Source organism: Gadus chalcogrammus, chromosome 17 (genome assembly GCF_026213295.1).
Source record: "Gadus chalcogrammus isolate NIFS_2021 chromosome 17, NIFS_Gcha_1.0, whole genome shotgun sequence".
NCBI lineage: Eukaryota > Metazoa > Chordata > Actinopteri > Gadiformes > Gadidae > Gadus > Gadus chalcogrammus.
In genome coordinates this window covers 14,164,808-14,192,603 of record NC_079428.1, presented here as the reverse complement: position 1 = coordinate 14,192,603, position 27,796 = coordinate 14,164,808, and the positions used below count along the sequence as shown (strand labels likewise).

Here is a 27,796-nt window from a genome sequence, read left to right as displayed (position 1 = left end):
GTCCATGTAAACGCGGCTAGTGTGTTTGAATCGTGTTAATGTGTATTTAAAGACATTTCAATTCGGAGAAAAAATTGCGGGGGGGAATATAAAAAAAATTCTAATCAACCAAAACATCGCAAACCCCCTGCAGTACCTCCACGGACCCCCTGTTGAAGACCTCTGCTCTACACAGTAGGCCTACAGCTGCTACCAATGGTTGAACCACCGTGCTGGAAATGATCTGCTTCTGTTTTGCTGTCAAGTTTCTTTCTACTGCAGGGAACGAAATGGCTGACTTGTTCATGTCCATTGGTCTAGAGACTCTACGGCATGGACCTATTAAAGATCTACGGAGGCGAGAGAAGACAAAAAGGTGGTGCTCCCAATAGCATCCAGCTGGTGCCCCCATGGACCTAGGGCGCCCCCAATAGCATCCAGCTGGTGCCCCCATGGACCTAGGGCGCCCCCAATAGCATCCAGCGGGCGCCCCGGAGCCGAACATTTTGGTGTTGCAACTCACTGTGTGTGGCAGGTCGGCTTTTTTCGGCCTTTTTCAACGTTTTGAGTCAGTTGCCCCAAAATGGCCCCAGTCGAGTTTTCAACGTTTTTCTTGTTAAAATGTCATTCAAATAAGGATTAATCTAATTTAAAAAATGTTTTCCAACCTCAATTACTTCAGTGTGTTCACTGTGTTTTCACACCAGTGTTCGGCTCCGGGGCGCCAGCTGGATGCTACTCGGTGCTCCTGCATGAAGAACAGCAACGCCTTGACGACTGAAATTGGCACATCACATGGACAACTACAGACATGACACAATTTTATTTGTTTTACTCAAAACCAAATTTATTCTTTACATATTTTGTTTTAAATGTACAATCAAACCATGAAGTAAATCATACATTAATTCCTCATCACAATAATGAACAACTCTAAATACCACGAGCCATAAATAAACAGAAGGGTGACAAATCGAGGTCAGTATGAAATAGGGTTAGGCGACACACCACGGGCCAGACAACGCCGACGTTTTCTCTCCTCACACAAAAACACAAATGCAATGAAAAAAAACAAGAACGAATGACCCCTACTTTCCTTGTTATTCTACAACTCACTCTTGTAAAATGTGAATCCGTTTGCGTCATTGCATTGACTTTGTATGTATTCGCGCCGCGCCTTCGCTTCTGGTGTGAACGCACAGTAGCCGTTACCATCTGTAGAACATAAAATCCTTCATTTTATTAGTCGAGTTAGTTTAAACGTACATCTTTTTTTTTTATACTGATACTGGGAAGCATCCAAGAAAGGCCTGACAATGACTGTACGTGACGTTACCATGGAAACGAGAGTGGGCCAAGAAAGGGGGCTTCTGTTAAATTCCAACATTGTGCAAATTTGGTTGCAATCAGGGTACAAATATTAAACTGTTTGTTGCATGACATTGGCTGCCCTAATTTTGCATTTCCATGACATCAAATAAAAGCATAAATTCATACACATTGGACAGGGGCACGAAGGACTCATTTTCTTTGATTCTTGTTTGAGGCTGACCATCGCATACATGAACACAAACAAGACCAATAGACTAGCGCTAATTCAGCCTATTGGTTTAATCACTGATTCATTAAGGACAAAGACAGGGATTTAGTTCACTGTAGGAAAGTGGTTCTTATCTTAATTAGTCTATGACAGGTGACGTAGGTCGCTGACCTCGTATTAAAAGTGTGAACGGAGTGTTTGTACAAATATACTCATGCACGTATGCGGGTTGACACTGCGGCAGTGATGGAGGTGGGGGAGGGGGGTCTCGAGGAAGATGGCTGCTCTTGTTTCTTCAGCCAAGCGATGTGGGGGAGAGACTAAGTGTTTAACAAACAGTTCTCACAGACGACATCACAAGACCCAGATCCCGGGAGAGGAAGGGAAATACAAAAAAAAATAAAAGAACAGGCAGTCACTTTGCAGCATCACCCCCCTCACAACTTCATCATCAGGACCGACTCCATCGGATCTACAGTGCAGCAGGTATTCCAGTCTTCGTTCGTTTCTATTTTCAAGCCATAAAACATTAGTAGATTATAGCAGGATCAATACTTAAAAGAAGAAGCCACGTTACTCATTTTGAGGAGGAGCAGAAGTGATTATTTTGCTTTCTCCTCGACAAAGTAAATCACAGACCTAGCTAAACCCCATTGTGTTTCACTGAGACACCTTTATTTCCACGGAGAGAGGTCACTAAACGCCCAGGCTCATCTTCCACACACACACCTCGGCTCAGAAAGTAGGCAATCTTGAAATCCAGTACAGACCCCACACACACACACACACACACACACACACACACACACACACACACACACACACACACACACACACACACACACACACACACACACACACACACACACACACACACACACACACACACACACACACACACACACACACACACACACACACACACCTTGCAGGAGATGGACAGTCTTGCATGTGTCCAACACATTTTACTACACACTGCCTGGAATGTAGAGTTAGTATAGAATGCACACACGCGCGCAAACACACGCACAAGCACACGCACAAGCACAAGCAGTCAAGCACACAACGCACCACGTGCAAATAGTGTTAGAGGGTGTGTGCAAGCACAGGGAAGGTCCCTCCTCGCATGGCAGCTGATCATTCTGACCTTTGAACCCCCAGGTCTGTCCCAGCACTAGGATCCCCCCTCGCCCCCCATCTCCCGAAACCGGACACAGTAGAGCAGCGGCCAACAGTGTGTGTGTGTGTGTGTCTGGATAGCAGAGTGCATTTGAAAACAAAGGACAGCATGCGTTTCGCAGGTTTGAGTGTGTGTGATCTGTGAGTGCAAAAAAGGTACGACCAAAATAGGTAGGTGTGTGTGTGTGTAGTGGTTTGATCAAAACTCGTGTGTGTGTGTAGTGGTTTGATCAAAACTTGTGTGTGTGTGTAGTGGTTTGATCAAAACTCGTGTGTGTGTGTAGTGGTTTGATCAAAACTTGTGTGTGTGTGTGTGTGTGTGTGTGTGTGTGTGTGTGTGTGTGTCAGTGTCTCTCTCATGTCTCCCATGCACCACCTGGGTTCTCATCTGGAGTGATGGCACCCCAGTGTCCAAATGTCTCTCCCACCTCCTCCTCCTCCTCTTCCTCTTCTCGCCAACCAGCGAAGGGAGGGGGGAGGGGCGGGGGGAATAGTCTCAGGAGTCCGTCCGTCCGTCTGCCCTCTAGTGTGCGGTGGAGCGCGGACGGGGGCGGGGTTTATATACACAGAGGGTGACCCACGGCGATGACCTCATCGAGGCGATGGTTGGGGTAGGTGGGTACGTGTGTGTGAGAGAAATGTGTTAGTATTCAGAGTCGTCCAGGAGGCGGACCTCCTCGTCGCTGGCCGCTGTGGCGGGCGGTTGCCGCGGTGACGGCGACGCGAGGCGGCGGCCCGTGAAGGAGCGCACTAGTTGAACATGATGGTGTCGGGGTCTTGGTTGGCCATCTGCGCCATGTGACGTAGGATGTCCTTTTTTGTGATGATCCCCAGCAGGCGCCTGCAAGGGGGGGGGGGGGGGGGGGGGGGGGGAAGAGAGAGAGAGAGAGAGAGAGAGAGAGAGAGAGAGAGAGAGAGAGAGAGAGAGAGAGAGAGAGAGAGAGAGAGAGAGAGAGAGAGAGAGAGAGAGAGAGAGAGAGAGAGAGAGAGAGAGAGAGAGAGAGAGAGAGAGAGAGAGAGAGAGAGAGAGACACAGAGAGAGAGAGAAAGAGAGAGAGAGAAAGACAAACAGACAGAGAGAGAGACAGAGAGACAGACACAGAGAGAGAGACAGACACAGAGAGAGAGACAGACACAGAGAGACAGAGAGAGACAGAGACACAGACAGACAGAAGAGGATGATGAAGGAGAGGGGTGATGGGGAGGGATGAGGAGAGGACATCAAGAGAAGGTCAGCCGTGGAGACGGGGCGGGCGGCCCCCCCGGTGGGCTCCGCTAGGGAGGTCACGGTGGTCGGTTGGCGAGGGGGGCCACGGTGGTCTCATCTCAGAGGGCCCCACGGCAGATTTAGCCGATCCAAATACATTGCGATGAAAGATATATTTATTTCGATGGACAAAGAAAACACTAAATGAATGAATCAACAACATATGTTGTACTGTCATTGTCACCATAAGGTTACCATTTACTGGGTCACTATTCATCAAATAAACGCATTAGCCTGATGCCAAAGGACAGGGCATAGGCTTAACGGATTAGCAGTGTGCGTAACGGTAAGCGTTTCCATCCCATCGGAGAACCCCCCGTCTGAGAACCACAGTGGCCGCCATGGCAACAAACCCATCAATCACCACCACCGGAATCCCCGAATGAAAGAGGTGCGGAGAGATAAAAATAACTAACTAACTAACAAGTGGACATCGGCTGTACACTCTGTTCACATGCTGGAAACGGGGTACCAGAGGAGGGTACCAGACGTCACCCCATTTCCCCCCCCGTTTGTTGGGTAGTTGCCCCCTTACCCCCTCCAACAGCCCACGATACTGAGGGAGCAAACCGCATCACCCTACAGGAAACAGGAAGCCACCGTCAAAGAGCCTTGGGAGGGAGAAGTCACGGCTGCATGTACTGTTCAGCTTCTACCGTCAGAAGAGGAACGGTTCAGTCTGAATCCAACTGTAAAAGTGCAACCATTTTCTATGCATGTAGAATGTATAGAATGTAATGTATGTACAAAAACGTGGACTAGTAATGTAATCAAATGCCATTACACTACTGATACAACCATTTGAGGCAGATTCAGTAGACCAAAAGACTATGTATTGCGGTAATGTAGTGCAAATGACCATTTATAAATTTCCATGCAATGACAGATTGTCGTTTTTGTTCTTGCAGTGTGCAAGAGTAATCAGATATCAGGTTCCAAATGTTCAAGTAATTTACACATAAAATATATCATTTACATGTGTTTCGTCAATGACAATCTCCCATCTTGCTGAAATGATGCAATATGGGATTTGTGACAACAACACTCATCGAATCAATGGAAATGTGTGATTTGGACAATGGCAGTGTGGTTGTGCTTGATTCAGCTCCAGGAACATCTCGTGATAACAGTGGTTCTCTGTTCACACTACAATGCCAGGTTAGGGAATCTAGGCCTGTTTCAGGAGCACCTCATAGATTTATGTACAGTGGTATTCATGCATTTAGTCATTGTGAATACAAAATTTAGTTCTGAATTTTTTTGGTGGTTAGGATCAATTACCATAAACTACATACAAAAAATAAATGCTAAGGTGCTCGTGAATTCAGCCGCAAAACTAAAAGGTTGGGAACCGGGGGCCGAACGGGAGGGGAAGGGGTGGCGATGGGGTCATGTTGATTCAGAGACCCTCATGGCAAAGAGACAACGATCAGTTGGAGAGGACGATGAGGAGAGAGCATCTCTTGGTAAAAAAACAGATCTGGGTTCTCGCTTCAAAAGATGGACCATACTCCAAGCCTTCAGCTTAGTAACTCTTCAAGCTTAAATAAATAAACTTGAAGGTATACTGAGGCCAGAGAGTTTTCAACAGAGACTGCTTATGAGTGAGAGGGGATCAAAATCCTGGTGACACACTGCCCACCTTCACATGACAAAGCCAGGCCTGGGGGGGGGGAAGGTAGCTAAAAACTACCTTCTGGCTGTGGGCTATGTTCGCCACGCTCTGATTGGCTGGAACTGGAGTGTCACACCAGGATTTTATCACACCCCGTTTGCATGTTCGTTAATGCTCGTATAGCGAGACGGGCGGTGGGCGGGGTTAGAGGTTGGGGGTGGGGTTAGTGGAAGCCAGTTCTGGGGAGGGGTCAGCAGTAGAGGGTCACACTACGGGAGCGATATTGGAAAACAGGGTCATTTGCTTGTAACAAGGTCCAGTTACTATACCACCACTAGGAAGGGAGCCAGAGGCCGCTAAACACAACTACCGCCAGAGGTAGACTCCACCCCAACACCGCATTGTCACCACCAAGGTTCTCACCGCTAAGGAACAGGGGAGGGAGGAGGGGACCAAAAGGGTGAGGGGAGGGAGGCAAGACCGGACATGTTGATTGGCTCAACAGCCATTTGCAGTTCGCCTCCTCCTCCTCCCCGGCTCCATGTTTAAAACAGAACAATAAATACAAACATAAAGCCATGAAAGAAAGGGCCTGCTTCCTCCGAGGCAGCTAGTTACTCGCCAAGTGGTCGTCATGACGACGTCGCTACGGGCGGCGGCCTGACGTCGTCGCTCTGCGGAGACCCCCAGGGTTCAACGGAGGGGGGATTTAAAGAATACAAAATATAAAAATAAACAAGTTAATCGTGGTCAAAAGAAAAAGGGTCTAGGATTAAAAGGTGGCGGCTGATGGTAGAGGGTGACACACACAGAAGCGTAACAGTCATGGTCACATGACTGCGGAGCACGAGGCTCCAGGGACGAGAGCTGTTACCGTTAAAGAGAGACTCAACTATTTAAAGGTTCTACGAGGAGGTGCTGATTCAACAGAAAGAGCCGAGCTGTGGGATTCCTTTGGGAATCGGCCTCGTTCTTACCGCCTGTATTCCATCAGATTCAAAGGAGCCCTCCCTCTGCACACTCCTCGTAGAGGCTTTAACACACACACACACACACACACACACACACACACACACACACACACACACACACACACACACACACACACACACACACACACACACACACACACACACACACACACACACACACACACACACACACACACACACACACGTTCTAACTACAGGGCTACAGGGTCAAGACTAGTGCAGGTTTCACTATTGACACCACCAGTGCCCTACTAAGCTGGGGTTAGGTACGGACGAGGCAGCCGGATGGAGATGGTATGCCAAGCCGTCATCACGGAAACTACAAGATGACTTGATGTGACAGTTCCCATGGTGATCCCAAATTACCGTCCACGTGACTATCGTTAATCACTGGAGTTGCAGTACGCCAAAGCTATATCAAAATTTGACAAATCGCCGTTTGGAGCTTGAAACTTTAGACACATTTATTTGTTTTTGTTCTGTTCCTTCCAAGACATTTGTCTTTAACGACAAAAGGCAAAGAGGTCCAAGGAAACATCTATTAAAATCTACGAGCTAGTTGACTTACTTGTATATCTATATATTACACCTTGTATCTTTCAAATGAAGAACGTTTCATTCAATACAAATTGTATCTAACCCCAAATTTGAAAGAATTGTTATGCATCACAGTTTAAGGGTGCACTCATACTAGGCCATCTGGCCGTGGCCGTTTTCACAACTAACCGTGCTCAAATCTGCCAGTGTGAGTGTGGCCAGGCCGGGCCAATTTGGCCATTTGGGAGAGGTGTTATTATGTCCGACCACGGACATAATAAAGGCGACGAACCTTCTTTCCCATTAAACGGTAAACATATATCCAAATAAGCAACAGACTCAGCAAAGTGCGAACTGTGTTCCCTGTGTTGTTGTCCTTTGTTGTTAGAACTCTGACTGGTGGCAGACTTTATTATGGTCCATGCAGCGGACGCTTGGTGATGACGTGTTACTTACGACGTGATGACGTATGTACAAGAGCCTACCGTGGCCAGGCCACAGTTGCGACGGCCAACGGCCACGGCCAGATGGCCTAGTGTGAGTGCACCCTAACTGACGTTACATCTGTCGACAGATGTGCCGAACATGAGAGGACTGAGCATTGATAAAAAATAAATCCACACCAAAGTAAACCATCCCACGGCACACGCAGAGGCCCGAGCCAGCAGAGAAAGATTTGGAATGGGAACTGTCAAGACCGTCTGACCACACAGTTTCATGCATGCCTCCTAGGAGGCGGAGCCTAAGAGACTAGTGTGAAGAGCAGAAGGCGGAGTCATGGGGGAAGGGGGCGTGGCTAATCACCGGGAGCTCCGCTCTCTGCTCGAGCTCCTCCAGATGCTCTAAAATATTCTTCTTGGTGATGATGCCCAACAATATCCTGCAACACACAGCCGTTACTCGGCAACAGCACGCCACAACAACAACAACAACAACAACAACCACAGAGAGGAGAGAGAGGAGACACAAGAGACAGCAGCAGCACAAATCATATGTAAACATACATAACTTAAAACACGCCACAAATTAAGAACAAAACATAACATATATGAATATCAGTGTTAATAAACATGGCCACTAAAAGGAAAATCATAAATCTGTTACTGTATTACAGACCCTCAGACCTGAAATAACCGGTCCGAGCATTCTGTGGAAGGTGATCTTAAACGGTTTATATCTTTAGTAGATGTGAACATGTGTGATCAAGGATTGTATTTGTGGTGACGATATGCCGTAGATATAGTGTGAAATCAGCTTATTCTATTTGATATGGAGCTCAAACACTATTTAAAATGGGAATACATAATATTACAAATGAATCCAAAATAATAATAAAATAATACAACAAAATGAACGAACTGCTGCCATCCTCAATCTCTGCCACAGCATGTCAGACGAACTACCAGTTTGTTCTGCTGTGTAATACCACCATCTCACCACCTGGTGTCTGTGGCTAAAACGTGTCCGCCAGTTCCAGAGTGGCTCCACAACATAAAGACACTGAAAAAACCCTTGACAGCTCAGGTCACATCCACGGGCACCCAATTGTACGTTTAAATCTTATATTGCGTCATCCCGCATCCGGGATGAGTATTTTCGCTCAGAGCTCCCTTTGACCGTGTATTTCTTCACGGGATTAGTGCGTGAGGGGGAGTTCAGCGGTTAGGCCAGGGGTGTGGGCAGCAAGGCAGCAGGATGTGTATGTGGTTGGTACTCAGGCATGTTAGTAAAACGAAGCGGATGAGGGAATAAAGGAAGGAGATTGGGACGGTTTTATCAATTTGAGTTGCATACATTTTGTTATTTTGTATTTACTATTTTAGTTGATACGCCCTTGGTTGGAGCGCAAACATTTCAACCCCCTTTCTCCTTCTTTGCAGGGCTATAACCACGGCACCTTCATCAGCCTAGCTGGGTGACACCACCACAGAGTCGATCTCAGTACCGTAGTAAAAACTCACCCAAAGACAAGGCGACCACACCTCTACCGAATCAAAACAAAACCCCCAACCTCAACTCCCGGGCACCTCCTGATCAGAGCACTCGATCGGCCCGGCCCGACTCACCCGTTGTGGGTTACCAGGCACTGGCGCAGGCCCAGCTTGCGGAAGATGTCCACCACGATCTCCATGGGCGTGTGGTCGGTGACGGTGAAGGGGCTCATGTCCAGGATGGAGCGCAGCTTCAGGGGCCGCGGGCTGTCGGCGGGCAGCGTGGGGGCGTGCTGCGTGAAGTAGACCCTGGAGGCCAGCACGATGCCCTCCTGCTTACGCCGCGCGTTCTCTGGGGGACGGGGGGGGAGGAGGGTTTGGAAACGTTTGAACAGAATAATCATGTGATGGACAGCTCCAATTAAAGCTGCTTAGTGGGGTAAGGCATCCGTTGTATGAAGGAGAGCGAGAACAACAGAAAAGGATGGAGAGAGAGATAGGAAGAGGTGGATAGAGGGAGGGAGTCCTCCGTGATGTAATATCGTCAACATGTTTAACATTTAAAAACCGTGCGCGCAAGAGGGTGGCGTCCTCACCGATGGCGATGGTGATGTCGCGGCGCAGCGCGAACCCCACCAGCCGCTGCGACTCCTTGGACACGATGACGGGGAAGCCGTTGTAGCTGGTCTCGCTGATGACCGCCTGCAGCTCCTCCACGCTCAGGTCGTCCTGGGTCAGAACGGCCAGCGGCGGGTCGCTGCGCCGCGGCCGCATGACCTCGCGGGCCAGCGTGGTGTGCGTGAACTCCTCCTTGGCGTCCAGGAAGGGGTAGCCGTTGAGCCGGATGTGCGACTCGTAGATGCCGGCGCGCCCGAAGGCGTCGCCCACCCACTTGCTGGTCATGACGGCCGCCATCAGGGGCACGATGTACTCCAGGCCGCCCGTCAGCTCGAACACGATGACCACCAGGGAGACCGTCATGCGCGTCACGCCGCCTGCAGGGACGGGGGGAAGGGGGGTTGAGGGATCAGTCAGTCTAATCGTATGCACTTGGCAGACACTTGGAGAGTAAGTTGGAGAAATGGCAGAAGTACAAAAACAACTGCGATAATAGAGGGTTTACCCACTCAACAAACCAACATGGCCCGCTAGGTCTACCCATTGGTTATAAGTTAATTGTGGCGTTAACATGGAGACCAGCAAAAACTGTGGCGAAAACATATAACCATTTGAGGTAGCTCACGGTTCAACCAGGGCAGAAAACAATAAAAGGTGCAGAACAGCACAGACCAGGCTACAACAGACCCCAGAGTCAGTTCAGCTTCACTCGCTCTCTCAAAACCAGGTTTAGTTAAAGTCAACCGACGTCTACACCGCCAGTCACTCTGAACAGCAGGCGCTAAACAATAAACATCCTCTCGTAAGAAATGTGAGGTACAAATATGTACCCTGGAGGTTAAATAACAGCAATATGCCAATTAAAGGCGTTGGTGTCCTCCCTGTTCCTCAACATTCATCGCCGGGGCACGTAAGGCGTGTGTGTTCTATAAACAGACGTTCAGGTTGCCTTGGCAAATTTGCTTGTACGTACTTGTACATAGGGTTGCTGGATTATCGGAAATAACACTATCACGATTATTTTGGTCAATATTGAAGTCACGGTCATTTAAACTATTATATTTGAGTTTGAAAGCATGATCATTTATTCAGCATTTCTCTCCGAAAAAAAAGGTTGTAACTGAGAACAAAAAAAAATGTATCGAGCTGTTCTATTTCTATTAAACATTGAATGAATGAAACAAATATACAAAAACTCAAGATTAAAAGGATAAAAAAAAAAAAGTTAGATTATATTAGTTTGGAAATTGTTTGACGCAAAAATAAAAATGTTGATCAAAACTCGATTAATCACACAGCCCTACTTGTAGGGGCGTTGTTTTGCTCGTCCAGGTCAATTAAAATCAATTTAGTAAAATAAATCAATATTATATCCTATATAATCAAATAAATCCCAGCGGTGTTGTGGACTCACCGAGGCAGGCGGCCGCCCCAACCATGGCGTACAGGCCGGGCGTGATGCAGTCGGCGCCCACCTCGCACCACTCCTTGAAGATGAACCAGTCGTGGTGGTAGTAGGCCAGCTGCTCCATGGCGATGCCCACGATGCGGCCCGCGATGGCGCCGATGGCCATGCTGGGGATGAACAGGCCGGAGGGGACCTGTGGGGGGCGCCAGAGATCAGCTTCAGGCGGAGTGTTTTAATAAGAAGAATAGAATGGTAGAGCAGGTGCAACACCTCCACCACCTCCACCACCACCACCGCTCTAAGTGGTTCAGGAGGAAAGAGGAAAAGGCCCTTTTCAATCCAGCTGCCTCTGAAATGTGGTTGATTGCGCCACAGAATGCCCCGTTGAGATTAGCTTGAAGTGTGAAGTGTGCAACAGGCCTTCAAAAGGTTCCTCGTCAAACATGATTCAGCGCACCAAGCAACAACTCTCCTTTCAGCTCAAAAGGTCTTGGAGCTCTTGAAGACCATAACACACTGCATCGCTCCATCGTTAAACCATGCTAAAACATTTTCCAAAGCCACACCTAAAGAAGCCTGCGGATAATACATGAGGGTTATATGTTCCGGCCTCCTCACCACTCACCAACGCGTGGTGGCCCGCTCACCTTGAGTCCAAACGTGAAGATGGTGATGACGACCTTGAAGATGAGCGCCAGGCAGAGCTGCCACATGGCGGCATAGACCCCGGGCGCGGAGGGCCGGTTGGGGGTCTCGTTGAAGGCCTTGCTTCCGTTCATCTGGCTGCGGTACTGGCAGAGCTGCGAGGACTCCAGCGGGCCGCAGTCCGTGAACAGCTCCTTGATGAGCATGCTGGTGTTCTGCCGCGTGTACGGGTTGGGGAAGGCCACCACGGCTGTGATGGCCGTCACCAGGATCACCTCCAGCACTGGGTACTTGCCTGGGGGGGGGGGAGGAGGAACCAGAGGGTCAGTGGACGGGGAGCTGCTCCGCCGGCATGGTGGTGGAACAGGGGGACTAGACTGACAGGGCCCAGACTTATGAGGAGCAGGCTAATGAGGACCAGGCTAAAGAGGACTAGTCTAAGGGGGACCAAGAGAACATTGACCAGACCTACAGGGACTAGTCTTAGGGGGACCAGGCGAACAGGGACCAGACTTACAGGGACTCGTCTTAGGGGGACCAAGTGAACAGGGACTTGTCTTAAGGGGACCATGCTAACATGGACCAGATTTAGAGTGATCACGCCAAGAGGGTCCAGGCTTACGGGCTCCATTTGATTGAAGTGAAAAGGTGTTTACAACCTTTATCTCCAGGCTATCCATGTTCCACATAACATTGTTTCTGGTCCATTCATTTTAAATACGTTTTCTCTATACGTGGATGTCTAAACAGCTGTTGACAACCTATTCTACGACCCATTTCAAAGCTCTTCGGGCCACTGACCGAAGCGGGTGGACTTGCGTCGCCGGCACCAGGCGATGTTGGCCCGTATGAAGAAGGCCCCCCAGAGGCCCCCGAACACGCCCAGCAGGATGAAGGGCAGCAGCTCGAACAGGTACCAGGGCGTGTGGTACTCCACGTAGAACAGCACCAGGCGGCTGTTCCCGAAGGGGTTGATGGAGCGCAGCACGAACGCCGCCACCAGGGCGGCGAAGAACGAGCGCCACAGCGTCTTCAGGGGGAAGTAGTAGCTCACCTGCAGAGGAGGAGGAGCCTGTTAGACCCAAGGAACCGCCTCCAGGCTACAGTGGGACCTGTGTCGGAGATAACCGCGGCTCAGAGGTCAGACCTATTAAGTTTTATACTTTATTATGAAATAAAGATAACATCTAGTGTATAGGTAAAGAAATGTATACCTCTTAATTGAATCATTAGTCAGTGATGATAACAAGTGATGAGGAGTAAAGTGACAGTGGATCCTTTGAATGTACTGTATGCATCGCACGTGTTCTGAGACGCACCTCCTCCAGGCTGAAGAGCACCCCCCCTATGGGTGCCCCGAACGCCACCGACACCCCCGCTGCAGAGGCCGCCGACAGGACCTGAGTACACAAAACAAACGCACCTCAGACCCCCACTCAACATGAAGAGACGCTGCTGCCCCTACGACTACAGATAGAGATTGAAGATGTACAAGTGTATCCAAGGCACGGCCTCACTACAAAACTAACAGGGCTTATATTGCTTGTGAGGACCGCTCTACACGCCTTAATATGACGCATGTGAACAATCTGCCTACAATATGCTTGTTTAAACAACACCTCCATTAACAAAATTCTCTCTCTCTCTCTCTCTCTCTCCCTCCCTCTCTCTACCTGTATCCCTCGCTCTCTCTCTCTCTCTCCATCTGGTCAGACCATCTCTGTGCGCGTCTTTTCTCTCTCTCCCCCCTAGCTCTATCTTTATCCCTCCTCTCCCCCTTTCGCTCTACCTGTACCCCCCCCCCCCCCCCCTCTCGGTCAGTATGTCTCTCTCACCTCCCTCTTCTTGGCCTCGTTCTTGCTGTACTTGGGGAAGAGGTAGGAGAAGATGTTGCCACAGCAGCAGGCCACGTGCACCAGGGGCCCCTCCTTGCCCAGGCTGAGGCCCGAGGCCACGGCCAGCACCAGAGTGATGGTCTTGATCAGCAGGGTCCACTTCCCCAGGTAGCCCCGGATGATGAACCCGCTTAGGATGGTCTTGATCTGGGGAGGGGAGCAGGGTGGTAAGGGGATGGAGGAACAATGCAGGCGTTTGAGATTAGGTCAATATATTAACATCATTTTCTTTTTATTGAATAATGTGGCCAGCGAAGCCCTTTGGGACCAAGTGTGATTAAGCTCTGTCTACTTCAAGCCAAATCAGCACACTTCAAGCTAAACCAGCATACTTCAAGCTAAAAAAGCACACTTCAAGCTAGACTTCCAGCTTAACCAGCATACTTCAACCTAAACTTCAAACTAAACCAGCATACTTCAACCTAAACTTCAAACTAAACCAGCATACTTCAAGCTAAACCAGCATACTTCAAGCTAAACTTCAAACTAAACCAGCATACTTCAAGCTAAAAAAGCACACTTCAAGCTAGACTTCAAGCTTAACCAGCATACTTCAACCTAAACTTCAAACTAAACCAGCATACTTCAACCTAAACTTCAAACTAAACCAGCATACTTCAACCTAAACTTCAAACTAAACCAGCATACTTCAAGCTAAACCAGCATACTTCAACCTAAACTTCAAACTAAACCAGCATACTTCAAGCTAAACCAGCATACTTCAAGCTAAACTTCAAACTAAACCAGCATACTTCAGGCTAAAGCCAGCATACTTCACGCTAAACTTCAGGCTAAAGCAGCATGCATAGCATACCACGCAATCAACAACATATCTGACGCAGCAGGAAGGAAAAGGGCCTTTCCGGCTTCGTCTGAGCTTTAAGTCTGAATGAGAGTAGTGGTAGTAGTAGTGGTGGTGATGATGGTGGTGGTGGTGGTGGTGGTGGTGGTGGTGGTGGTGGTAGTAGTAGTGGTAGTAGTAGTGGTAGTAGTAGTGGTGGTGATGATGCTGGTGGTGGTGGTGGTGGTGGTGGGGTTGGCTTACCTCGGGGATCCCTGAGCCGCAGGCGTACGGGGCGAAGACCTTGACCAGAAGGACGGCCAGGAAAGCGAAGGACAGCGCCCAGTAGATGTACATGAAGTAGTTCATGATGTACGAGCCTGGGCCCTGGGGAGGGAGGGACAAGGTCAAGATGGATGCCGTCACTGGCTGCATTTTCACAGGCTCCGATAGGTGCCTCCTTCACCTAGCGGCCTTCTCGGTTCTACACGCTAGCGTTTAGAACCAAGATTGTCTCTAGGTGCATTCCTCTGCATTACCTCATCGACGATGACCTCCAGCCTCATCTCTCCCATAGCTATCTCTCCAGCCCCAATGTCTCCTCCCTTTGCGATTTTCCAGCCGAATATAAGAGACTGGAATATGTTGGCAGCAAACTTATATCTGTGTCATTGATAGCATCGCCATGTCATGGCGACAGACTGATAACACCCAAGAGGATGGCGCCCCAGCCCCCCCCCTGTACTGATAGTAGTCCTGAGTATTACTGAGACAAAAAAGGGTTCAGCCGTAGACACAGTATAAAGGAAGTTTCACATAATCTGCTGAACCCAAGGTTGCCTACGTCAAAGCAGGGCAACTTTCGCATTCATGCTGTAACCACTAAGAGAGTAAACAAAGGGAAACTTAGACACACTGCTAACCTCACAAATCTCATATCTATTGCCTCCAAACCAAAAACAACCTTAAAGCCTATCAACAACACCATCAGGATGGCTCTACTTAATGTGAGGTCTCTTAATAACAAATCATTTTTAGTTAATGATTTTATTACCACTTCTAAACTGGATTTTATGTTTTTAACTGAAACATGGCTGGAACAAATTAACAGTGCAACCGTTCTGATAGGGACAGCTCCTCCCAACTATAACTTTTTTGATGCATGTAGATCTGGAAAAAGAGGTGGAGGGGTTGCTGCTATATTTAAAAATGTATTTCAGGGGAAACAGATGTTATTTGGTGATTTTCCATCGTTCGAATACCTTAGTGCTGTATTGAAATGCTCCCCCAGAGTTCCCCTATTAATTATTTACAGGCCACCCACATATTCTGCACATTTTTTCGATGACTTCACAGAATTATTGTCTAGCATCTCCACAGAATTTGACTGTCTAGCTATAACTGGTGACTTCAATTTTCATACTGATGATTTGAATGACAAGTGTGCAAAAAAACTTTTTGCCATTTTGGACACATTTGAACTGTCTCAACATGTGAAAGAGGCTACTCATTGTAAGGGGCACACTCTAGACCTGGTTATCACAAAGGGCCTCAATGTTTCTGATCTCTCTGTGACTGATCCTTCCTTGTCTGACCACTTTTGTGTTTTCTTTAACATATCTTTTATTCCCGACATACAGACAAAATCAAACAGTCAAAAAACGGTATATCAATGAAGATTCTAATGTACTTTTTAAAAAGGCCATCTCCTTGCTACCACCTCTAAACCCATGTTCTGCTGATGATCTTGTAGAAAACTTTAATTTGAACATTTTGAAAGTAATAAATGTGATTGCACCTTATATGGTTAAAACGATTTCTGGAAAGCAAAAGGCACCCTGGAGAAAAGCTGCTTCTGTAACAGCACAGAAAAAGGAATGCAGGAAGGTTGAACGCATCTGGCGTAAAATAAAACTTCATATTCACCATGACATCTATAAAGAGAGCCTCCGTGCCTACAATTTAGACTTAAAAAATGCTAGAGAAACATTTTTCTCCAATATCATTAAAACCAACACTAATAATGCAAAAACCCTATTTGCAACTGTTGACAGACTGACCAACCCCCCAACAGAAATTCCACCTGATCTCTATTCCACGCAGAAATGCAATGAGTTTGCAGCTTTTTATATTGATAAAATTGAAGGTATCAGACGCGCCATCAATATCTCCACTTCAAACAAAATGTTGGACTACCACCCAGTTCAGGCAAAAATTACGGGGCAAGGATGGCATGCTTTAATGTTATAGACTCTCAAAATCTTGTGGAAACTGTGACATCCACCTGTTGCCTTGATACTATACCTACCAACCTCTTTAAGAATGTTTTCGACTGCCTGCCTAGCAGTAGACATATTGCAGATAGTTAACAACTCTCTCCAGTCAGGAAATTTCCCAAAAGCTTTGAAAACTGCAGTTATTAAACCCCTTTTAAAAAAGCAGAGCCTAGATGCCTCTATTATTAACAACTACAGACCAATATCAAATCTACCCTTCATAAGTAAAATCATTGAGAAAGTTGTCCTCCAGCAACTAAATCACTTCCTGGCATCAACTGGTTGCTGCTAGAGTTCTAACAAAGACCAAAAAATTTGATCATATTACACCAATTCTGAAATCGTTACATTGGCTTCCTGTAGGTCAGAGAATTGATTTTAAAATCATGTTACTTACCTATAAATCCCTACATGGTTTAGGCCCAAAATATTTAACTGATATGCTTCCACTACATCAGCCTTTTAGACCACTAAGAAGCTCTGAGACCAATCTGTTAATTATCCCCAGAGTAAACACAAAACATGGGAAAGCAGGATTTAGTTACTACGCAACAAATAGCTGGAATAAACTGGAGGATTTAAGACTTGCCCCAACTCTGAGCACCTTTAAAACAAGACTGAATACTTTTATGTTTGCTATAGCTTTCTGCTAAATCTTAAATACATTGCACTTTCTAAAAAGCTTTTTTAACTTTGCCTTTATTTTCTATTTTAATACTAAAATGACTTTTTAACTTTCTATTTTTTTGCATATGTTTTTCTTTTACTTACCTATTATTTTATTGTATTGTATGACAATGTTTATATGTGAAGCACTTTGAGTCTGCCTTGTGTATGAAAAGTGCTACATAAATAAAGTTGCCTTGCCTTGCCTTGCCTAGGTGAAGGTGGCCCACAGAGATGCCAATGACAAAAATATCATTAAAGGAGCATTTCACTGGTGGAGGCATGTCTATGTATTGAAATTGGGTCCTATATGTAGTCGAATAATAAAATAAAATTCTAATTTGGTGCCGTCTTGACCGAGAAAAGGCAGAAAGTGACTTTTTGGCGCTTGTGGATTGAAGACAACAACTCCCACCATGCACCACCATGCACAGCTTCGCTGGCCACTCCCGCTGATCTAGATCTCCGCCTATCGGACACCTCGCTGTTCCATCTTCCAAGCTGATACCGCAAGACTGCTTGAAAATCATTTCACACAACATTTCTAGTGAAGAGTATTAGCTGCGGCTGTAGTAGCTGCAGCCGCCTCCTGTTCCTCTATCAGCTTCAGCTGCTCGTCACTACATTGCGGCCCGTAGAGGTAGCCACGAACATCTGATTTGAGCATCAGATCTTCAAAATCCCCATCTTCTATGTCAGATCCAGTACCTTCCGCCATTGTACTTCAGTTTTATCAACAGCCTCTGTTAGCTTAGCTCCAGACGCTGTGGATGTTAGTTTCGGCTGGTTAAGTCCCACCCACTGGCACTGCTCTAATAGGTCTGTAGCGTCAGTGGGTCCCACCCCCTATAGGGGGGTTGGGACTAGTGCTTGCATGTAGTCTTACGAGAATCAATCCCCTCTTACACTTCCTATTTACTTCAATGCAAAAATCGTCATATTGCGTCATCTTAAACAGGAAGTGTTGGAGATCGATACGGATCTCTCCAGTCTCTCCAGAAAATAAGGGAATGATGCACGACCATTCAAAAATATGAGTGGGTTTCTAAGGATACAAAGCTTAATGGAAATGGGTGAAGTTTCCCTTTAATCTCTGTTTCTGTGAGGCAAAACAAGCATTTTTGGAATTATTGGCGCTTTTGGTTCTTTACCATTTCAAATTTTCACTGCTATAGATTTATTATCAATTGATAACTTTAAGTTATAAGTTTGCACACATACTTGTGTGTGTTGGTTGAGGTTTGCACCAGGGATGGGCAACGATCGTCGAATAGTCTGAGTCACGTCGAAAATTGAATAATGAATGTGGCTATCGTTATTTATTACACGGCTCTTCTCAATGCTGTTGAACGCTCGGCTCACTTGCATGGGCCTTCACAACTTCCGGTGGTGAATTTTTTTTTGATAATTCGTCGTTGCTAAACATATAATGACCGCTGTCAAGGAAAGTGGATTTTTTTTTTCTCTCTGTCGTATCACTCCGCAAGTAGTCAGGTAACTTTTCAACCCCAGCGTCCTCGGTTGCTATGTGACGCCAATGTCGTAAAAAGACACACAGTGTGAAGTTATTTTTTTGGCCATAGTTTCCATATGCTAAAGATGTGTCCAGTTCACCGTCATGCAGGCTGTGTTCAGTAAAATAAATAGCGATCTGTTTTCGGCGCATGTAGGCCTATCTGCCTAAGCTCACGTTGAATTGACTGTTTGATTTCATCCAAATCATAAAAGCCTCTTTCTGTGTCATTGTGTGTGCGTGTATACGAGGTGCATGTGTACGTGCGTGCGTGCATGAGGGGTTCTTGATTGACCGATTTTCGAATACTTCTCAGCGAATATTGAATAGTATTTTTGCCAGAAATGCACATCCCTAGTTTGCACATACCGGTACTCTCTTCCAGGTTTCCCCAATGGTGCAACATATGCATGTGTGTGTGTTTTTATGAACCTGTCTTTGTGTGCGCACACCTGATGTGTGCAAATGTATGTGTATGTGTGTGCGTGCATGGGTGTGCTTACTTCCGCCTGCCCCAGTATAAGCTCCGCCCAGCTTTTCCACTGCGGACACTTGTCCCTCTCGGCGAAGGTGGTCTCGTTGGACGTCCAGCAGCACTGCTCGTGGTTGAACCACATGGCGCTGAGGCACACGCCCTCCTTCAGGTCGTTTAGCCAATCGGCCGCGATGTCAATGAGACCGGCCAGAGCACCTGATTGGACGAGGTGGGGTTAAAGACTGAGTCAACCAATGAGAGCTCCCATGGGTTTCCTGCCTTATCTCACCTACCAGGGAAGTGTAATTGAAATGTCGCCAGTAAACATCTGAGAACTCACTGGATTGGTCGAAAAAGCAGCGTCATGGGATTACGTCGCTGCCGCACATCGTGGTCTGAGGTAATGTTTACAAGGGACACGTGCATGTGTGTTTGCATGTGTGTGCACGTGTGTGGTTGTGCTTGGGAGGAATTAACCCTTGAGGCTCTTGTAAAAGATAGACGTGAATGAGTTACTAAAGAGCAACTGAATTTGCATAAGGGTGAAACAGGTGAAAGCATCACAGTGTGTTTGTGTGTGTGTGTTAATGTGTGTGTGTGTGTATATGTGCACATGAAGGAGTCTCACCTGAGGCCAGGCCGGTCAGAGTCACCACCAGCCAGCCGGACCAGGCATCGTACACGCTCTTGGAAAACTCCCATGAAGACTCCTTCTTCTTGCTGTTGATCTGGGAAACACAGAAACACAGACACTTGAACTTCATCTGGAATTGTTATTTTCCGTTCAAACTATTCTTCGTCAACTAAACACCCAAAAGGATAGTGCACTGTTTTGGCACCTAAGACCTGGTTGTGTGTGTACATCCGCAGCAGTGTGACCTTCCAGGGGTTCGGTTGTCAGTAATTGAATACGCGACTATCCAAATAAATCACCAGTCTCGTGGAATTCCCCTGTAGCATTCAGCCTAAAAGGGGCCGCTCCATCATAAAAGGTGTAAAAACACCACCTCAGCGTCTATACTTTAAACCCACTGGGTCGAGACTTTCCCCAAGCCGAGGCTGTCGCTACGATAACACACAGTGGCCCTCCCTCCCTCCTCACCTTGCGGTGCCTCTCGCGGTCCTTGCACTTCTCGCGGACCCAGTCGATGGTGTGGAAGTCATCGTACGTGCCCACCCCCGGGATGGGCTCCTCCAGGAAGTCCAGCAGGTGGGTGGTACTGCTGGCCACACCGCCCCCGTTAGACATGACGTAGTTAGAACCTGAGGAGAACCACATAGTTACTTCTGTGACGACAGAAAGGTTTAGGATAAATGGAAGAGGCAATTCCTGAAAAAATTAAAGACAATTTTAAAATAATTACATGGATTACGTTTCCCAGAGTGCCCCTCGAATTTGTAAAAAGTTGAATCTGCTTGTATTTGTTTCCTTCTTCTGAATATTAGATTTTTCCTTGGACTACATGGTTTGCCCCAATAGACTTCATTAGCGAGCACCAAAAACATGTTATTCCAATTCACTGAGTTGTGCACTCATCCACAATTTGATGTCTGCAGCTGCAGCATGTTGTTAATGCAACTCAGTGTTTTAAATGGTCCTATTTTAATTATTTTGCAAATAAAGTTTTATTGAATTTAGTGCTAAAGGCAGAGGCAGGCCTTTGAAAAACAAGTGATTATGCACTGCTACTGCTAGCATAAAGAAGAAGAAAGGTTCACGCACACATGCGTGTGTTAGTGTTCCCGCCCTCCTCCCCTCTGACTTCCCCATTTTGTTTAGTCATCCCTTCCCTAGAAACATTGCCTTTGTGCACATCTTGCTGAATTTGGTTTAATACAAGAAGCCTTTTACTTCATATCACACACCGGGCGATGGAGACACTCGAATAATGGGTTTGCATTCAACCAACAGAAACAATGTTGGTTTTGAAAAGTCTCCAGAGTAATTATTGTTGATGTTTTTAATAAACTATTCTGTGTTTAACTCAATTAAAATACAAGTCCCAACAATGAAGGGAGACACAGTAGCAACCATTATTTCCCCAAAACAGACCCTAACCCTGTTAAAACAGAATAAAAGAAAAGCATGCATTATTGTAGCTCTGACGACATAACTGGGACTTGTAGGCCATGCCTAAACCAACACAGTACACGCACCTATATAGACCTATGTCATGGTTGATCTATTCCCGTCTGTGGCCTTCAATCATTCTCCACCACGTGGTCAAACAAACAAGGGAACCAGAGCAGCAGCAGCAGCCCCAGCAACCCCCGTCAAAGTGTGTCTGCCCTCACAAAGGTAGTCCGTATCAGGCTAGACCCCAGTGATCTGTCGCCTGGCTACCACCGAGTCAGTAGGGGTTTGGTCATGGGGACGGCAAAGTCTTTCATCAGTGTTCAATGCTAAAACTGTAAATCAAGACACGTGTCTTTGAGGAATGGAACGGAGATGTCTCCCTAAAGCTTTGTGGGTAAACCTGGTGAGCTCTCAAATGGCTATTATACAGTAAGTACCCCTTACCCTAAGTATTCAGGCCGAACATACATCCTATGGTTTGTCATTTGATTGTTGATTCTCCAATTAGCCACAGAGAGTAAATGCCATTGATTTTTCGTTGCTAGTTTAACTTTAGTTTAAGACAGTTTAAAGAAATGTCAATTTACCCAACTGTAACATAATACAATATATTTATTTGGATAATAGCCTACTAATTTGTAGCCACCGCAACCTTTGTGAGGAGTCTAGGATAAAAGCCAAGAAACAAACCACTACAAAACACAGATAAACCATAAGTGTGTCAAAGCAGCCGCAAGGCAGATTAAGGCAGAGCAGGATACAATGATAAAAAAAAATTGCCATGCATTGTCTTATTTAGAATGGCAGAGAGCCCTCCATGCTGCCAAAAACCAGGTCCATTTAGAAAAGGAACAAGTGGCAGGATTGTCTAGTGTCTAGGGTGTTCAAGTTTAAAGTTACTGGGTTCGATCCCCATGTCAGTCACCCTACCCTACCCATGGGCAAATGAGAATCTTCCTCTCCAGTTCACTTTTCAACTGTTCGTCTGTTAACGCATTAAAGAAACATATTGCATTACGCTAGCTTTTTGACCCGTGACGACCACCTTGGTCCAGTCACCGATGGAAACAAAGATTGCCCAATCATATCCTGTTGGCCACAGGGAAGAGGAAATGAAGTGTTGTTGCTGTTACGGTAGAGGTTGCCTTGTCTGCAGGAATCACAGACATACACACACTTTCCTTTAGGGAATCAGCAGTCTCTTTCTCAATGCAAGACAAACACTCAAGTCAGTGGGCTTCCCTCTTGGAGCAGCAGAGTCAGACATGTTTTCTGCTCGCGTCAGGTCATCACCAGCCCAAAGAACTCCAAACCTGCAGTCTGTCACACAGCTGGCACAGCACAGTAGACCCAGCTAGGGAGGGAGTACCTGTGAATGCAGGCGGTCGCCGGTCAGGGTGGGGTATTAACCTAGATCCACGCTCATGGCGTCGGCTATATCTGGACACACACCACCACTACTACCGTCCGGCTAAACGCAATAATCTGCTCAGAGGGGCTGAATGCCAGGCTCATCCGCCTGATGCTACACAGTCTCCGCATTGCCGCAACGTCATTCAGTGATGTCATAATCAAAAGAACATCAAAGAGGGACCCTCCAGTATCATTGGTCGGCTTATCAACAGAATGACGTGATGATGAGGACAGACTGGAAGGCAGCAGCCAGATGCCTAATGGGGAAGGATTGGACTTTCCTTTCGTCATGAGCTATGTTAGTGGAAGGCAGGAGCTACTTGTTAGCTGCAGGTCGATAGAATCGGTTATCATTCCGATAAAGCAAATTACACTTTGGTTGTCTTAATAACCCAATAAACTGGACAGGATATGGGGGGGGGGGGGGGGTTATGGGAAACAGAACTAGAAATGAAGCTGTATGTCTTGAGACAATTAGGCATCAAACTGCTGTCATAAAGAGCCAAGAGCTTAGGGGCCTGGCAGTTGATTAGGGCCAAGAGTAGATTTGAATCTTTTCCTTTCCAATATTATTTCTTAATTAAGAATACAGTCAGCCTGGTAAGTGATCAGAGAGAAAAAAATAGCTTATCCTATTTATCAATTAGTTATCTCCATTTAAATCAAATCAAAAAAATAGGATCAGTTTAGGATCATAAAAGGGGCACAAAATGATTAATAATATTTAATCAAGATCAAATGTATCCCGTCATTCTGTGAGGGCCAGGCTGTGATGTACAGGCTTCACGATTGTATCGTGAAGCCTGAAGCTGAAGCCTACGTACTTCAGTGGGGGTTTCATTCCGTCTATACACGGCACCTTCTCAACGAGCACATGAGATCGGTCGCCCAATGACAGACTCTCTCTACAGTCAGCTCGCGCAAGAAGGTGGAACATAAGGGAGATACCATTTCCAGAACTTGGAAGGCCGTAATAACCATAGACATATACAATGGTAATAACTAGTAGGTTATGTGAAAGACCCAGAAACACAAATATGCGACGAGGCAAAAAAAAATAAAAAGATAATAATAACAATAATATATATATTTTTTTTTTTTGCGACGAGGCAAAATACCGGACGTTTTTGGAATCCCTGCCGGACGCATTTTTTAGGTCTCGAAAAGAGGACATGTCCGGGAAAAAGAGGACGTCTGGTCACCCTACAAAACGAGTAAACGCTTTCCCCATCTCATGAATCAAATCCTCAGAGCTACAACCGCACCGTGTCGACGCGCGTTGCCGACACACACAGATTCACAGAGCAGGTGGTTTAGGCCCAGATAAATCCTCTTGCTTGAGCGGCACAGTAATGTCAGCCGTGATCCGTGAACACGGCAAATATACCCACACGATTCAACATTCGCATTTAGAATTTTTTAACATTTCCATATCTGCCATACGGACTGGGTATGGTTTCGTGTCGGTGTCGGAGAGAGAGGCTTGCCAACGTCTACGGGGGAAAACAACCGGAGGCGGGAGAGACGTGACCGCGGCGTACCTCTTTTGGGAATCGTCTGCAGAGGAATGGTGTCGCCTCCCCCGTCGTAGGGCAAGTAGGGGTCGGCCGACACGTCCTCCTCGTCCTCCATGTTGACAGACTGACGAAGGCGAGCTAAATTCGCTAGGCTAGGGCTTCTCCGCGAGCGGCCAGCTGCCCTGCATGAATGTCCATGTTTACGGAACAGCGCAAGACAAGTGGATCGAGCGCGTGAGTGTACGAGAACACGCACTTGCTCGCTCGCTCTCCCTCCCTCCCTCACTCACTCGCTACCTCTCCCTCCCTCCATGGATATCTCTCCACCGCCTCAGCTGACTGCTATTGGCCGGTGATGTCATTCAACCAGGCCCTCACTTTACGGTCGCTCAAAGGCTAAAACCAAATAAATAAAACAGATATTTTTCTGAAATACGAATAGAATACAGGGTCATTTCATAAAAGAATACTAACTACAGCAATGCAAAGGAAAAATATTGGATGCTCATGCTCGTGTCTGAATGTTTTGAAAGATTAAATAAAATGCAAAATAATAATAATCTTGCTCCAGCTCTTCTGGTTGACTAAGCCCTGTACAATGAGGTAAATTCTGGGAGTTATTTCTACGGGAGTCATGTAATCGACATCTCTGAACAAATAAACAGGGTTGCAATAGAGAATATGTGAGTAAATATGGAAGGAAACAGTTGTGTTGCCTGGGGTCAAAGGGAGAACGTCCTTTGTATAAAACAAGATAAACCTTCATTCATCCCTGGAGGGAAATTAAGGTGTGTATGTATGCAAATTATCTTCCTGGAAGGCCTTAAGTGTGTGTGTCAAGCTCATGCAAAACCTACACCCGGATGATTCTACACTCTAGTGTCGAAGAACTAGAAGTGCTAAGAAATACATTTTTTAACGTGCATTCTTCTACTTTAAGGATGGCCATGTGCATTTGAAAACAAATACAATTTGATATTTTGAGTGGCCACAATGACTTTTTTTAATATTATGCTTTATATTCTTTGCGCTCCCCACTTTATCCCCCCCCCCATTTTCAAGGTTTTAGAAAACGTCCTTCCTTTCCATCTATCAATCAGGTCCTTGATATTTAAAAGCACAGATTCAATATTTGAACAGCCAAAATAGAGATTCCAAACAACCAAAGGAAAAGAGAATGTATGCACTCAGGGTATTACATGACGCTTTGGATTAAGAACAGCCACAAAATGGCATGTATTTATCCTGCCGACTTTGTGGAAAGAACTGTTGTTTTGTAATCTACTTGGTGCATGACAACTGCTCTGTGGAAGTCCATGTCCTGCTTTTTTGTTGAACGCAGCTCACATACCCTGTTCTAAGTCCGACTTCTCAACCAATGGGATTCCCCCGTTATAATCAATGATCCATCGACAACTGCTCCTTTATATGCACCTTACTGTAGAGATCCAGTTACTTGGATATGACTTATGATGTTTTTTTTCTATCTTTTTGCCAAAGGGGGTCGTAGTGCCACGACCATGAATACACAGTACATAACCCCAAGACCACACCGGAAGTGACTTCAGAAACGACGGCCCAGTCCAACGAAATCCTTGAATGAAGATCAATCGACATCAAGGCTAGCTAGCTAAACCCACACCCCCCAATAAACCGATCCACGGCATTGCCAAACAGATGTACAAGTGGGGTCCGTCTACCTTGTACCCCGATGATGTATAGAATTAGGGCCGGTCACGCGCAGAGTGAGACAGACACTGTAGTGGCGTCCGCAGTAGCTCATGTTCAGCTAGCCTCTGGGGACTGACAGGGACCAGCTCAAGACTGACTGGTTTGTGTCTGGGCAGCCAAACCGGTCTGTCAAGAGTACTGTGTGTGTGTGTGTGTGTGTGTGTGCGTGTGCGTGTGCGTGTGTGTGTTTAGCCTAAAATAAGAATTCAAAATAGTGTGGGAGTGTTCAGAAAAGTGTTTGTTATTCATATCTTCCGCACATCTAGACTATGATTAAAGTAAAGACTACAGCCTTGGATCACCTGGATCAAACAGATTTTGACGGCAATTATTACTGCTTGTGCCGCACGAAAAAACAAACAAAAGAAATGGAGAATCGTGGCGAAATCAAGGATGAGATAATTTCTTTCTGGTGATGAGTACACTAGTGGGCGGTATATGAAGACAAGGATTTTTCTGTGATTCCTACCTTTGTATAAGATCTCTCCTCTTATGTGCTGTTAAAATGTGTTCAAAATTTGCCAACATTTATGGATGGAAAGGAAACCAGGGTTTGTGAGGGTAAACCTGCATTAGTTAATAAGTTGTTAATGCCTTCCACTTGGATGACTGTCCATAGGTCAGATTTCAGGCTTAAACAATGCTAACTAATCAATGAGCATCTAGATTGGAGGGAAAGATATGAAATCCAATCCCTGGCACACAACACAAAGGAAGCCCCCCGCCCCCCCTCTGGACACACACGTGGTCAGCCAGAACGGTTAATAATTAATGACAGGGCACTTTATACCATAGATACCATTTGCTTTTACACAATTGAGGTAAGCTGTCTGAAATATAAATTTAAAGCTGATGGACTCCCCATGACTCCTGATTAAATGATACCAGGAACAAAAATAGCTGAATGCCTGGTCACATGACAGGGTCACATGACTGACTCATTGAAGCCGAGCCCCTCAGAAAGCTTCCATAACGAGGCCCACTCGAGATCATGTCACAATCAGCTTTTTTATCTGCGTCAAACAGCACATATCTGTAGCAAAGCAGCACAGTGAAACCGTTCAACACATGCAGTCTCGTTTGGACGAAATTTGGGTTCCACTTTTCTACAAGCTAAAATATGTAAGCTAATACAGGCCTTGGTCACCACTGAAAATCCATAAAAAATCGACATACATTGCTGTTTTTTCGTCAACTGAATACAGTGGAAATCAATGGCTCTCCTAGAGCAGCGAACGTGGACAAAGGATCGATTGTCACGTTAAAGCACTCTTTGTCCCCGTCTGAGAAGCAAACCACAGCCCCATCACCAAATAAATCTGCACTCTAGTTAATGAGAAAGAATAACCCATGTTGACTAAACTAAACTCTGAAATGCAATCACCTAGAACTTAATTATCCAGGATGCAACTGGACTGGTTTGAGTCTGGTGACTGGAGACATCTCGACTACAGAATGCATTTGATACACCGTCTGAGTTATACAATCCGGGGAGGTGGAATTAAGGCAGAATTCAACCCAATGCCTTGCGTTACATCCATGCTATTACAAATATATTCACAGCACATGGATATGAAAGATGCACAGGTAGCTGTGGATCACGGTATTTCCTTTTCCTATACTCCTCTTTAAACATCTCTGGGCAGAGATAAGAGACACACACACACTGCATGTGTTATGTTGGATGGACCACAAGATGTAGACAAGGAGGATTCTGGGAAAGTGTCTCACGCGCGCACGC

At 46.3% G+C, this 27,796-nt stretch overlaps 1 protein-coding gene across 4 annotated transcripts in view; it reads right to left on the bottom strand.

Moving 5' to 3' along the window:
* Positions 1-448: 448 nt before the first annotated feature.
* Positions 449-27,796, bottom strand: part of clcn3 (chloride channel 3) — a 32,728-nt gene continuing 5,380 nt past the window's right edge. Inside the window, exons 1-13 of one of the 4 annotated variants that reach the window (XM_056575216.1) lie at positions 24,349-24,595; positions 20,420-20,580; positions 19,946-20,045; positions 19,346-19,533; positions 14,652-14,774; positions 13,547-13,753; positions 13,031-13,111; positions 12,513-12,765; positions 11,714-12,006; positions 11,073-11,259; positions 9,637-10,035; positions 9,176-9,392; positions 449-3,539 (exon numbers count right to left, since the gene is read on the bottom strand). In XM_056575216.1, coding sequence (XP_056431191.1) covers positions 3,449-3,539; positions 9,176-9,392; positions 9,637-10,035; positions 11,073-11,259; positions 11,714-12,006; positions 12,513-12,765; positions 13,031-13,111; positions 13,547-13,753; positions 14,652-14,774; positions 19,346-19,533; positions 19,946-20,045; positions 20,420-20,580; positions 24,349-24,439 — 2,391 coding nt within the window. In that variant the 5' untranslated portion in view covers positions 24,440-24,595 and the 3' untranslated portion in view covers positions 449-3,448. Of the gene's footprint in view, positions 3,540-7,690; positions 7,990-9,175; positions 9,393-9,636; positions 10,036-11,072; positions 11,260-11,713; positions 12,007-12,512; positions 12,766-13,030; positions 13,112-13,546; positions 13,754-14,651; positions 14,775-19,345; positions 19,534-19,945; positions 20,046-20,419; positions 20,581-24,348; positions 24,597-27,796 lie in introns of those variants that run through there. The other 3 variants (XM_056575215.1, XM_056575218.1, XM_056575217.1) reach the window with 3 other exon arrangements.